Source organism: Mus caroli, unplaced genomic scaffold (genome assembly GCF_978045245.1).
Source record: "Mus caroli unplaced genomic scaffold, Mus_caroli_1 scaffold_15, whole genome shotgun sequence".
In the NCBI taxonomy this organism is placed as follows: domain Eukaryota; kingdom Metazoa; phylum Chordata; class Mammalia; order Rodentia; family Muridae; genus Mus; species Mus caroli.
The window spans coordinates 98,275,569-98,289,702 of record NW_028227270.1 but is presented as its reverse complement, the minus strand read 5'-3'; the positions used below and the strand labels follow the sequence as shown (position 1 = coordinate 98,289,702).

Below are 14,134 nucleotides of genomic sequence, written 5' to 3'. Positions count from 1 at the left end.
TGGAGTGTGTGTAGCATGTGGTCAGCTCTAAAGCTGTACTTCCTTCTGTTGCATGTATAAGATCAGAAATGCATAATTTCACTTTTTCTTGCCTGCTTCATACCACCTGGCTGACAAAAAAAAAAAAAAAGACTTGTATTGTTTGCTGTGGGCCTCAAGCTGACAGGCACCTCAGTTCGTTTCTCAGTGATAAGAGATTACCTTGTATGTCTCTCTTAGACTGACAATTTTTAGAACAATATTTGCCCTTTCCAAACTGCTACAAAATCCTGAAAGACTTTTTGATTCATAGCAACGAGATCCTATTCATTCTTTCTATGAATATCATATTCTCTAGAGTCAATATATCTGATATTTTGAGCTCTGAATTTTCTAGACTTACAATTACATTGGAAATGATCAAATTCTCAATTAAAGCATTTTGAGATTTCTAGCAATGACTTGTCCTATGATATTTGTGTTATGCTCCTGAGGACCAATACCAGTTGTCTCTCTCATATGTTTATCTATTGAGGCTCCTATACTTTCAATGGTCTGATTGCTCTCTACCATTCAGTATTTGCATTTTCTTTTTTTTTCCTTTTTTTTCAATTTTTTATTAGATATTTTCTTCATTTGCATTTCAAATGCTATCCCTAAAGATCCCTATACCCTCCCCCGCCCTGCTCCCCTACCCACCCATTCCCACTTCTTGACCCTGGCTTTCCCCTGTACTGGAGCATATACAGTTTGCAAGACCAAGGAGTCTCTCTTCCCAATGATGGCCGACTAGGCCATCTTGTGCTACATATGCAGCTAGAGACACGAGCTCTGGGGGGGTACTGGTTAGTTCTTATTGTGTTCCACCTATAGGATTGCAGATTCCTTTAGCTCTTGGGTACTTTCTCTAGCTTCTCCATTGTGGGTCCTGTGTTCCATCCAATAGATGACTGTGAGCATCCACTTCTGTATTTTCCAGGCACTTGCATAGCCTCACAAGAGACAGCCAAGTGGATGAGAATAACATCTATATTTTTGTTCTCATGACTCATGATGAAAGTATATACATGTCTCACAAATAAGATGATGTTTCCTAAAACTCAAAGTCCAGTAAGTGAAATGAAAATTACTCTTTGGATAGGTCCTTCCAAATTATCTTCATGCTCAGAACTAGGAAAACCTTTTTGAGAAACACAAGGAAGTAAACGTGGCGTGGTTCATGCCTGTGGGTTTTCCATAGTGAAAGCAACAGTGTATTATGCAAATGCACAGAGTTCTTTGCTTACAGATGCCTGACTTTTGTTCCGGGGCTGCTGTTCTTGGTTCCGCTGACATGGAGATGGTGATTATGATGACAATTGGACATGAGCACCATGCCCATGCTTTCTAAGCCGTCACAGAAGCTAGTTCATTAAATCCTCCATCTCTAAATGTTTTTCCATGAAAAATCCAAACAAAGGATGAGTTCATGCAGTTTCCAAGCCATGAAATTTATGCATTGCCTTAGATGCCTCCTTTCACAGATTCTATTCACAGTTCTGTACAGACTTATCCCTTGAGAAGCACCCTGAACTAAGAAAGAACTGTAGCTAATCCAAAGAAGGACAATACTTGGTCAAATGTGGTTCCTTTTCCAGGAAAGTCATGTGACTTTTCTTTGTCTCCAACTCTGAAATGACTTTGGCAATAAGTAACACATAGATTAATTAGGTAGTGTAGCAGGCAGTACATATACTTTACTTGAGTTGGATGATATGAATCATTTTTGTTCTCTATCACCTTGTTGGTGGGATAATATTAAAAAGTACCTACTCCAATACTTATGTGAAATACTTATGTGCTATTTCCAACCATCCCCTGAAAACACTCTGCCAAGGACTCATCAAGTCTCAGCTCTCAGCTTAGGCTTTGTTATTTTGCCCTTCAAACAAGAAGTTACACAGCCCAGATCACAGTACTCTGTCTTTGGAGGCAAATCAGACGATGGTGCAGAAGCTGCGGGAGTAAGGGCTTCCTACTACATGCTGCACTGAAGGAGTCATCTCCAAAATATCCTATAATTTTGATTTCTAAGTTTCAGCAGATCTACTGATTGTATTAATCAGTAATGATCCATCCTATAAAACACAAGCAATACTGATTTGTGTATTGTTATACATGACAACCATTTTCTTTTATTTCTGTTTATAGTTAAAATGAGGAATAAAACATAAATGTATTAGTTTTGCTTCCATTTTACAAATTATAAATCATTTCATGTCGTGGATCTTATTCATACTTGTCTTCCTCACTTTAGAAATTGATGCTGTTTATCAAATTTATCTGTGAATTATTTTCAGCTTATGCTAAGCCCATGAAACACTGGAACTTACCCTGTGATAAGGGTATGTGAAATGTGACAATGGTACATGTAATGTTCTCTTTGTAATCTGATTTCCAGCTATGATCCTTTACAGCTCAGTGCTGCCCACATGTCACACGTGTGTCCTACAATTTCTCTGAACCTCGGGACTGTGTTGTCTGTTAGTCTGCTTCTATCAACTCTATGCTGAGAAGACCTGACAGATGCTCTAGTACATCAGTTATCTTGTATTTTTAAAGATTTTTTGAGATATCAATAAAACACATTAAAATGAGGAAGCTGCCATTTCTTCCCTGAATAGCCTCACTCCTGGATGACAAAAATTATACATTTTCAACTATTCAGGAACTATCAGAGAGAGATTTATATTTTCTTTTTAATGCTAGTCATTTTTGTGCTTGTGTGTTTTGTTTGCATATATGTCTGGGTACCACTTGTGTACCTGGTCCCTACAGAGGCCAGAGAAAGGCCTTGGATCCCTGAAACTGGAGTTGCACATGGTTGTTAGCTGCCATGTGGGTGCTGGTATTTGAATCTAGGAATTCTGCAAGAGCGGTGAGTGCTCTTACCCCCTGAACCTGCTCTTCAGTCCACATATGTACATTTTTAACTAGTTTTCACAAGCTTCTTACTTCTACTATGTGAGAATAAATAAATTCAGTCTGTGTTCAACCACTTAAATTAGGGTTCTGATGTAGTGGAAGGTCATACATATTCTAGAAGCTTAAAGAATATTAGAACTTTAGACAGAAATATCTGGATTCATCAGAACATGCTTTGTGACCACCCACTGTGAATTAAAGTTTTTGATTTCCCAATTCATATATTCACCATTTTGAGCATATTATTTATTTGACTTCTTTAAAAACTATTTTTGTATGTAAATTTTGTTTTATACAATACATGTATATCTTAGAGAGTAAATGAACTAGCATACATAATACCTAATGAAGTGCCCAGAATGTTTTAAAAATCAATTTTCTAAAATAGTTTGTAAGAGTTAATATGTAATCTCATGGCTGTTTTATCCACAATTCTCATACTCCATGGTTTACATTAGGTTTATAAAAGAAGAAATTCACAATAAATAAAATAATGTTAAAGAAAGAAAGATTATTCTATCCACAAAGGACTGAAGTCAACATAAATTTGCCCAGATCAAAGTACTAAGTCTTTGGAAGCAAATAACACAGACTGTGCAGAAGCTGGGGCAGCATGAGCTTCCTACTTCAGGCTGCACTGCAGGTGTCTATGTCTCCTACCCCTGCCTGTCCTGTGTAAGGAACAGCTCATGCCCAGTGACCACACATACTGTCCCTGTGGACACTGAGACAATTCTGGATTGTACTTAGGAAATGATAGACCATCTTCTCCCTGAATCCTGCCACTGTCCCCTCTCAGAGTGAAAAGGAAGCCACATCCTTCTCTCCCACACATCAGCCCTCCACAGATTTCTATCAAGGACAAGCCTCATGTCCCATGACAAGGCAGCACTTACCTGTGCAATCAGTGCAGGGTTCAGGGTGGGTGTCCTCATAGCACAGCCAGGCTCTGTTTATCAACCTCAAGTCCTTGTGTTCAAGCAAGGTGTCAGGATGTCACCACCAGGAGTTTGGCTTCATCAGGGGAAAAGGCTCTTCTGTCTCCATCTCTGAGGCCAGCTCTGCCTTCTCCCTGGTGCTCTGTCATTTGCTGAGTCCAGAAACTTTTTGATCTTAATTGTAGTGACTGTGAGTAAGGTGAACAGTGCCTATGGGGAGCTGACCCTTTGGACTTAACTGTACTCTTGCCTCTTTCCCTCCATGTACTCCCAAATATAGGACTGCTTTCTTTTTTTAAAAAATATTTTTATTAGATATTTTCCTCATTTACATTAGGACTACTTTCATAATCCAAAGTGATCACTTTCTGAATCATTTTCAAGCATATTATTTAGTAATAATAATATATCATTGAGTATACAGCCAAGAGCTGTCTTCAATGTAATGCTTGGGATACAGTAATGAGAAGACTGTGGATCTGCTGAGCTCTCAGCACTTCTTTGAATGCCTGTTGCATGCTTTACAATTAGCCCTGATTATTTTCTTTTCTGATGCTATTTACTTTTCTTAAAAATTTTTGGACAATGTATTTTGATAAAATTCTTTCCTTCTTTTATCACCTTGCAATCTTCCCTATGCAACTTATTTTGTTTTCTCTTTTGTGTTATCTTCTCCCCTGAAGAAAACCCCCAAAGTTTAAAATCGGAAATAAAAAAAAGTCAATGAAATCAAATAATAAATCAAAGTGTGGTAAAAGCTCAAACAAAACAAAACAAAAGCCCATAAAAAAATAATAATAATTCATGGAGTCCACATTGTGTTAGATAACTATTCCAGGACATAGGGCCTGCCCAAAAGTTTGGTTAGAGAGAAGTGGGTGTCCTCTTTCCAACAGATACTATGTGCAAATAGGTTTGTGTTTAGTGATTGGACCCCTTGTCCACTTCCTTTTCTCAGTGCTATGACCCTGCCTAACTTGAAGTTGTGTAGGTTTGTGAACTGCTATATTTGTGTTGGTTCATTTGGACATCAATCCTCTTGTATTTGGAACACACTGTCTCCTCAGAGCAGTAGTCCATCTTTTCTGGGTCTTCCAGTTTTTGTGCTTAACTCTTCTGAATGGATCCCTGAGCCTTGAGGTTGGAAGTTGATGAAATCATCCCATTTAGGATGCTTCTTCTCTGGTGATTTGCAGGCTACCTTTAAATACTGTGAATGCTAACTCAGAGTAGTGATGCTGCTAGTTGGGAACCAGCTGTATATATATATATATATATATATATATATATATATATATATATATATAATCTTTCATTGTTCCAGCTGTGTGTGTGTATATATATATATGTATATATATACATATATATATATATATATATACATATATATATATATAATCTTTCATTATTCTACATGCAGCCATACAATTTGACTAGCATCATTTGTTAAAGATACTATCTTATCTTCAGTCTGTATTTTTGGCTGCTTTTTCAAAAAGAAAAAAAATCAAAAACCAAAAACCAGTTGCCTGTAGGTGTGCAGATTTATGTTTGAGTCTTCAGTTCAATTTCATGGATCACCATATTTGTTTTTACAGCAATAGCTCTTTCATTTTATTACCATAGGTAGGCAATACAACTTGAAATCTGGATAGGTGATAAATCCTTCAGTGTTTTTATCACTCAGGATTGGCTTTTTAAATTTTTTCATATAAAATTTGAAGTTTGTGCTTTTTTTTATTTCTGTGAAGGATTATTGCACAGAATCTGTAAATTGGTTTTGAGGTGATGCCCACGTTTCACAATATTAATCTTGCACAGGAGAGAAACTTTTCACCATCTGCTGTCTGGTTCAATCTTTTCTTCAATGTCTTAAACTTTGGTTCACTTACTTAAAATTATCCTAAGGTTGTTTTAAAAATTATTGAGAAAAGTACTATTTCCCTGATTTCTTTCTCAGTATGTTTTTCTTTTTCAGGCCACTAATTTTTGTATGTTAGTTTTGGATGCTGCAACTTTGCTGAATGTATTTATCAGATATAAACATTTCCCTGTGGAATCTTAAGGTCTCTTATGCACAAAAGCATCAGAGCTATTGATCTTTACTTTTCTTTTTTGTTAGGTCTTTGTGTGATTTTGGCATCAGGTGATAGCAGTTTCATAAAAAGAATTAAGATATGTAGCTGAGAGTTACATCCTGGTCTGAAGAGAGAAACACACACAAAGAGAGAGAGAGAGAGAGAGAGAGAGAGAGAGAGAGAGAGAGAGAGAGAGAATGGGCCATGTGTAGGTTTTTTAACCTCCACCCTGGTGACATGTTCTCCAACAAGGACACAGCTCCTAATACTGCTTTCCTCTGGTCCCTCCCTGATGACTAACCATTCAAATAAAAGCCTATGGGGCCATCCTCATCCAAACCACCACATTACTATTGTAGAACAAATATCTAAATTCTATAGCTACATATTTTGAGCTCCAAATTTGGAAAATTATATGGTTTGAACTCTTGTTTATCTTGACAATGGTCAACCGCAGCATTGTTGAATAGGACCTAACTGTTCTCTAACTCAGTCATTCCTTTCATATTTCACTTTGTCATATTCCCATCTTATAATTTCAAACACCAGGGGCTAAATCAATGCATTTTACCTATGTTCTATGCACAGACACTTGGAAATGCATGTCCCTTGCCAATGGCACATATACAAACACTTGAGAAACCTGTTGCTTCAAGTGTTTTAATAAATCAAACATTAGAGGTGTTTCAACTTTTATTATGTTTTTGATATTATATCTTTAAATTTTAACTCATTTTACATGCATGTATGTGTATATGTCTGGGCATACATATTTGCTGTGGTGTGTATGTGGAAGCTGGAGGACAATTTCCAGGAACTGGTTCTGACTTTCTTCCATTTGGTTCCAGGATGGAAGTCAGGTTGCCAGGTTAGGGAGCAAGTGCTTTCCTTGCTGAGCCATCTCATTGGACCACTACATTGATTCAGCTTTCCCTGCTGTTTTCCCCTTTTGTAAGCAAAAGGACTCCTAGGGTTGTCTTTACTCTTCTAATTTATGTGTCTTTGTTTCACAACCTAAATATTTCCTGGGTTATATTGAACCTCAAACTAATTCTATGCTTTAATATTAAATGGCATTTTAGGCTTCAATATTATATTAAACTCCATATTTTTCCATCTACAGTCCAATAATTACAGCTGAACCACCCAGAGATGTCTAAAACAGTCTCTTGTTGAAACAAAGTTAAGTTATCTAGTACGCGCAGCCTTGAGAATACCTTTGGGACAATGGGTTGCATTCAAACAAGAGGTCTGAGTTTTGATTCCTGACATCTAAGGGAAGATTTGGTTTGTTCTATGTGTGTGGATACATTCTAAGATAGATTACAGGAAGGATAACAATTTGCTACTGGTATTGCCATGGGATTAGGGGAATCTGTGAACATGGAATCTGTAGTGATCTCTTTCCACAAAATTTGTCAAGGACTGAAATGAAATCACTCAAATTCTTGTTGTCATGGATACTGCATTGTTTCAGGAGTTGTGCAGTCACTTCTTGAGTTACCTCAGGCTTCACTCATATCTTTAACCTTGTTAATAACTGGGTCACTGGTCTTTGTAAGATTAAATCGATTTTCAAATTCAGGATGGGTCAGGCTGTAACTTCCTCCAGCCTAAAGCAGGCTGGTTCAGACCTTACTGGCCACTGAGGCAGGACCACCTGCCGTGCAGCTCTTCCGACTCAGTTGGTTTCCTTTGATGTGACACTGCCTACCACCTGCAGAGAGGCTGAACCGGTCCTCTGAGATTTTCCTGAGTTAACTGCAATCTGTGAATTTGGCGACTTACTGCTAAAAGGCTGTGCTGAAAACTTGGAATCACATCAAGAAACTTGGCGTGGCAGGGGATGGGTTTGCCCCCTTTATAAACGCAGAGTTTTATTAAACATTTGAACTTGGATCAGGAATCTTGACTTAGCTCCATTTTTCTCTCGACTGCCTAGTTTCTGTCTTTTCAGCCCCAGTTTGCCTCCCAGGAGTTACCCCAGTCCATGTGAGCCACAGGATGGCTTTCAACAGCAGGGGTTTGCTGTTACTGTTTCACATCTCAGAGTTCCAACATCACGTCTCTCATACATACATGTACGTGTGTGTGTGTGTGTGTGTGTGTGTGACACACACACATATACCTGCATACACACATGTATATATATATGTACTTAATATTATATATATACACACATTTTAAAATAGATATAAAGACTATAGATATATTAAAGGAAATTTTATTTTGTACCTTGTGGTACTAATATTTAACAAGCACAATGTCAGGTACAAGATATGGAATTTCTTAAACTAATGTGACCATATATCCATGAAATTGTTAAAGTTACCCAATTCTTCTGCATGGTTCCAGTCATGGTAGTAATAAAAACAGTTTTTTTTAAAAAAAGCACAATTAGGACCATTTTTGTAGTGCTGGAGATATGGCTTCATAATTAAGAGAATTAGCTGCTCTTCCCGAGGACCCAGGTTCAACTCACAGCAACCACATTATGGTTCAGGACAATCCCTCTAACTTTAGTCAGTCACAGAGTATGTGATGCTATCCTTCATCCTGTATAGGCAGAAGGCATGGATGTGCTACACAGGCATAATGCAGGCTAACTATCCATACACCATAAATGAATGCAAACATAAAAAATTTTTTTTAAAATTCAAAAGAGTACCAAAGTGGAGAATGAGGTTTCTATTTTAGGTGTAATTTGCTAAGATTACAGAGTTAATTTATAATTAATTCTCAGTTCAAGGCTTGAGTCACCAGGAAAAGTGAGAATAAATAGATTCTTAACCTTCTTTGTGGGATCTGATCTTACCCATAATACTGAAGAACTGAGAGTCTTCTCCCAATACTTATTGAACAGGTAAATGAGAGACATTTTCTCAGTTTCCCTAAATGCACATGCCAAAATCCAGTCAGAAGTTCATCCCTGTGAATCAGCACAAAGGGGCTGAAAATCGCATAACCAAGGGTCAGAAACTCATGAATATTTACCATCAACGAATACTCCTCTAAAGAGAAACTTAGAAAAAAAGAAAACGCACAATCTGTCCAATAAAAGAAAACAAAACAGAGCATCAGAAGGAGGACACTCTGGGCAGCTCTCAGCTCAGGGGGAGTTCTGTAGAGAAGCTTGGAGTTCTGAAGGTAGAGGACATGCAGGTGGTGTTTGTAGAGAAGAAATACCATGTAGCCACTGGCCCCTCCCATGGCACCCTGAAACACTGCATCCCTTAGGACCATGAGAGGAAGAAAAATCCATTTTATTTTCTGACTTGGTAACATAAAATAACAATTGCTCTCATCACCCCTAAGCTGTGATACATTCAGTCTTGTATTTGTGGTAGAATGGATTAGGTTCACACTTATTGAAGCATTGAGTACCCAAAAGAATGAGAAGAATGGAAGGATGTGCCATGCAGACTTTGGCCTGAGCTTCCTCCACCCAGATGCTCTGGGACTGATGATGATGGCCTGGACCACAGTGAGGAGACTGCTGGTGCAGATGGAGAGGCCCCGGGCCACCCTCTCCAGGTAAACAATGGTCTTACAGCCTATGTCATCTAGGAAGTTTCTCAAACCAAAAGCTCCTTTTGTCTTTGGCAATCTCTTTGCAAGAAGAAGTATGATGTTTGTAAAAGCCAAGTGGATGAGAATAACGTGTATGAGCTTTTTCTCAGGGCTTCCCCACCAACTGAACATATAATTTACAGAAACAGACATGTTCCCCAGAATGCCAACCACAGTCATGGATGGGAAAAACATTTTCTTAATGAACTTCAAAACCATTTTTACATCCTAGGTAAAAACAAACAAACAAACAAACAAGCAAACAAAACAAACGTGTATCTAGAATGCAAAGAGTTTTATAAGAAAGCATTAGTAATGCTAGATAGACATCGATATGGACAGCACATCTGCATAATATCATTTTCTGCTGTTCGAGAGGCAGTGGTAGACATGCAATGTTGTAGATGACGTCCCTGAATCTTCCCCTTTTTTCTTCAGACTCTGGGTTATTGTGTGCTTTCAGTTTTTTAACTATTATTCAAAGCCTAAAGTTTTAATATTTTTATCATTACACTAGCAAAATTGACTTATTCAAGAGTGTGTTTGTGTGTGTGTGTGTTTCTGTTTGTCTGTCTGTATGCCTGAATTATCCATGTTAACTCCCAGCATAGCTGAATTGCACACTAAGTGTCTCCAAACCAAAATTTCTTCCTATTTCTTACTCTGTTTTATCATGTTGCCCTTCCAATTCTAAAAGTCCTAGTCATCTTTTTATTTTCAATTTGATCAGTATAACAATTTCTAGATTTGAATTTAACTACAAATCATTATAACTACAATTTCTACATTATAATGTCTAAATATTTTTATACTGAACATTCTGTGATTCCACTCTACATACATTTTCAATAGTTATTTTTTTAAAAATATTCATTCCTGAGTATCAAGTCAAATTGAATGACCATTCAAGATAGGGACTTGCTGTTAAAGTTGAATCATCAAAAATATGCTGAAAAAAAAATACATATTACCTCAGGTGGCAGCCAATGTAGGTGTTCTAGTGCAACGAGAGGTGGTAGCATAGACCTGTGATATCAGTGGATGACTTCAGGGCATCTGTGACTCCAGTGAATGACCTCAGTGAATCTAATGGAGCAAGGAGCAGCTCTGGACCAGGGGACAATGACAAGGTGAAGAGGAGAATTAGAATAATGACATGCTGTGTGCTGCCATGAGATGAGTAAAGTTTTGAGGTATAAGCCCTCAGTGCAAGCCCCAGGCAACACAGTAACTTGGATCTCATTGTGGTGAGCAGGGATTCCAACATCTAAGAGGACATGCCTGCGTTTACCTCTGTGGGGCCTTTTGAACAGCAATTATGACACTTGGCTCTGCAACCTGCTTTTCCTCTGACCTGTTTGTCAAACAGGCTGCTTTGTTCTAAATCTGTCCATGTGCATCCAGAAGTTAGACCTTGGAAGGATGTTATTCTTTATGTCATAGAGCTCCATTCTCACTTCTTAGGGATTTATGGTAAGCTTTGGGCACCTTTTCTAAAGTAAGAGGAGTCCAGATGCTTGAGCAGCTCCATAGACTTGTGTGTTCTGAGTACTTAGAGTGCCTCTGTTCCCTGCTCTCCTTCCTGCTAAACTCACAGGATTATTTAAATATCTGTGTCCTGATGATCTCACACGTGACCTATGTGAAGTTAACTTTGTTTACAGCTTCTGATCCAGGTGGCCTCCCCACTCTGAAAATGTCAATCAATTCCTATTAACTGCTCCGTTGGCAAAGAAGTATTGCCTGTTTCAATGCTTCCTAGAAACCATAATACCATCCTAAATATCTGCACATAATGAAATATACTCCAGGTATTAATACCAAGTACATCAGCATTCATTAACATATTTAACATAAAAATTGTTTAGTCAGTAACTGGACTCCGTATAAAAAAATCCTGCTAACAATTAACTTCAGATTCTCATAGAAAATATTGACATTATTCTGTTTGTTTAGTGATTGCTTTCCTGGAGATTCCTACTTTTCTAGTCTTCTCTTCCCTTTTCCAAACTTCAAATCATATTTGAGAGCAGGTTCTGATGTTCTAATAAATGATTCCTTCTACTGAAGTGCACTGTCATAGGAGCGAGAGGCAACTTGTCTTCCACTTTATCTTGGGTACTGCTTTCAGAAATTAATTTAAAAGGCAGGATGCACTTCTGTTTAAATAGTGGATGATCCTTATTTGGGTCTAACCTTTAGGAAGCTGAGGTAGGATACAATCATCCACTCTGGTTTTCTAAAAATGAGGAAAGCAGGCAAAGAAAACAAAATGCTTACTGCCTTTTGCTGCTTAGTGCTGGGATCAAGTTGAAATGAGCTGCTTTAGGATTTACTAGTTCACACGTTGGATATTATAGAGGATGACTTCTCAAGATGGTTTTGACAACTGTACTCTTATTGGTTTTTATTTCTCCATTCCAGCTAGACATACCATGAGTATAGTTAAGATGAGTATGCATAAGATCATTTGATAGAATCAATAGATTTTAAGGATATATACAGAAGGAAACCCTTCACATTGGGAGTTGTCATTGTAAAAGAAAAAAGTGCCAATATATGAAGATCAGAAATGCAACAAAGTAAAAAGTACAAACTTTATGAACACTCATGATACTGTTGAAGTCATAATGCTGGCAAACATGAAGGTATAAACAAAGGAAGAGTTTTTGTGTTCTGTCTTGTCTTATTATTTTTGAAAGAGTCTGCCTATGTAAGCCAAAGTAGCTCTAACAATAATTATATTGCCTCAGACTCTATAGTGTTGATTATTTGGGGCGAATCATTATTGTCTCAAATAGTTTGATAGACATCTGAAAATCTTCTCTGTCATCTTGATTTCTTTTAAAAATACAACTAAGGCAAAGATCCACATAGACGTCTGCCATGACTACAGTCTGAGAATGAATATCAATCCCTCAGCATTTCTGTCCCATTTCTATATCTCCAGGAATTCATCTCCTTTGATCTTTCTAGACTCATGGATCAGCCTTGTCAGGGTCAAAAGGAAACTGGAGGACTCTTGAGTCCTTCACAGACTCTCGACTACTCCCTGTCTTTGAGAAAGACTTCAGCTTTAATGCATTTCTCCATCACACAGCTGAGGGGGATTTAAGATCTTACCTCCACGTGCTCACCTGGACCTCTGTGTTGCAGTCAGGCTCAGAGGCAGCCCTGAGAAGGTGACACTGGCCAGATTATATTTGTACTGTCTGGATCTGTGGAAGCCTTGGCTTCCATCGGATAAAACAGACTTTAGGCTTCATGTTGTCACAATGTCAGGGAGAGGGAAGGCCACTGCAGGGTCTCAATCCCTGAAGTACAGCTTCCCTCTCTTCCACAGTTACAGCATCTGTTTTGCTCAGAAGTTATTTCCAGCTTAATTAATGTTTAATTATTTTGAGAGAAAGGATATGAGGTGAGAAAGTGAACAATTAAACAAGTTTCTGTGTTCTGAGCTTTCTGCATCTCCTGACTTGTTTTTGCTGTCTCAAAGTTCCAAGCTGTGGCCTGACTGGGGACCAACTTCTGACACACAGGCCTTGCTTTTCCTTCCCAAATCCCTCTTTAGACAGCAGCAAAAAAAGTGATGCTCAGCACCCTGGGATTCTGCTCCTTGATCAAGTCCCAGACATGGATAAAGACAAGTTTAGAGTCTCTTGTCTACCTGTACCTATCAGTAATGAAGGTCTTTGCTGTAATTGATTATTTCTAAGACTGAATACATTACATATCAGGTGGGACTTGACATGTCAATGCCACCCCAACGTTGACATTCGTCTAAAAGCACTTCTAAAACTTTTGTGTCCTTCCATATATTTTTCATTCTAGCATATATTTTGCATCCTGGATGCAAATTAATGTAAATAAATGTGTGAGCGGAGCTGTGGTTCTTGAAGAGAAAGCAGAACTGGCTCATCTAGGGAGATGAGCTTGAGGTCACTTGTCTCCCTCTGTGCCCTGTGTGATGGTGTCTCCATATGTGTTGATGTAGTTAAAACAACATAAAAGCTAAAGATGCCTCTTCTGTATATGAAAGGGCAGCTGTTGAAAGCAGAATTTCCACAACCTCTTTTGGTTATGAAATCTATGTGCAGAAAAACTTAGTTGTACATTATATAAGTAAGGGTAGATAGAACTTGAAAAATAAAATAATTATCTTTGGTCAAACAAGAAGTGTTTTACCCCGTTTGCTTTGTTATTTTGTTTAGAATATTTCTAAATTTCATCTTTATCTTTGAAATATAAAAAAAAAACAATTTAAAGCTTACAGTGCTATGACTAAGTCGCTCAATAAAAGAAATGTAAATATCAAAAGAGAGCCATTCATACAGTTTTCATTCTGGAGGAGTTCTGTAGGGAAACTTGTTCACCAGCAGACAGAGGACATACTGTGGAATTCATGGAACAGAAACACCATATAGCCCATGACACAGCCACAATTTCCTAAAACAAAGCATCTTTTTGAGCCATAAGAATGAGAAAAATTCATTTTATTATTCACCTTTATATGTTTAATGTTTTCCCTGCACGCATGTTTATGCACCGCATGTACATATTGCCCATAAGGGCAGAAAAGGGCTTTGGATCTCCTTGAAGTGGAAT

General features: G+C 37.9%; 1 protein-coding gene across 1 annotated transcript; it reads right to left on the bottom strand.

Annotated features, from left to right (window-relative positions):
- Positions 1 to 8,187: 8,187 nt before the first annotated feature.
- Positions 8,188 to 13,048, bottom strand: LOC110288663 (putative vomeronasal receptor-like protein 4). The gene is made up of 3 exons (XM_021154954.3): positions 12,653 to 13,048; positions 10,501 to 10,636; positions 8,188 to 9,757 (listed from the first exon to the last, which is right to left on the bottom strand). The coding sequence occupies exons 2-3, from the start codon at positions 10,549 to 10,551 to the stop codon at positions 8,771 to 8,773; spliced, it is 1,038 nt and encodes a 345-aa protein (XP_021010613.2). The 5' UTR covers positions 10,552 to 10,636; positions 12,653 to 13,048; the 3' UTR covers positions 8,188 to 8,770.
- Positions 13,049 to 14,134: the final 1,086 nt, after the last annotated feature.

Bases quoted from the DNA above. Each gene is read 5' to 3' on its own strand.
- LOC110288663 (XM_021154954.3), bottom strand. From the start codon at position 10,551: ATGCTACCACCTCTCGTTGCACTAGAACACCTACATTGGCTGCCACCT. The intron at 9,758-10,500 runs GTAATATGTATT...GTTTTTACCTAG, and splicing joins TACATTGGCTGCCACCTGAG to GATGTAAAAATGGTTTTGAA.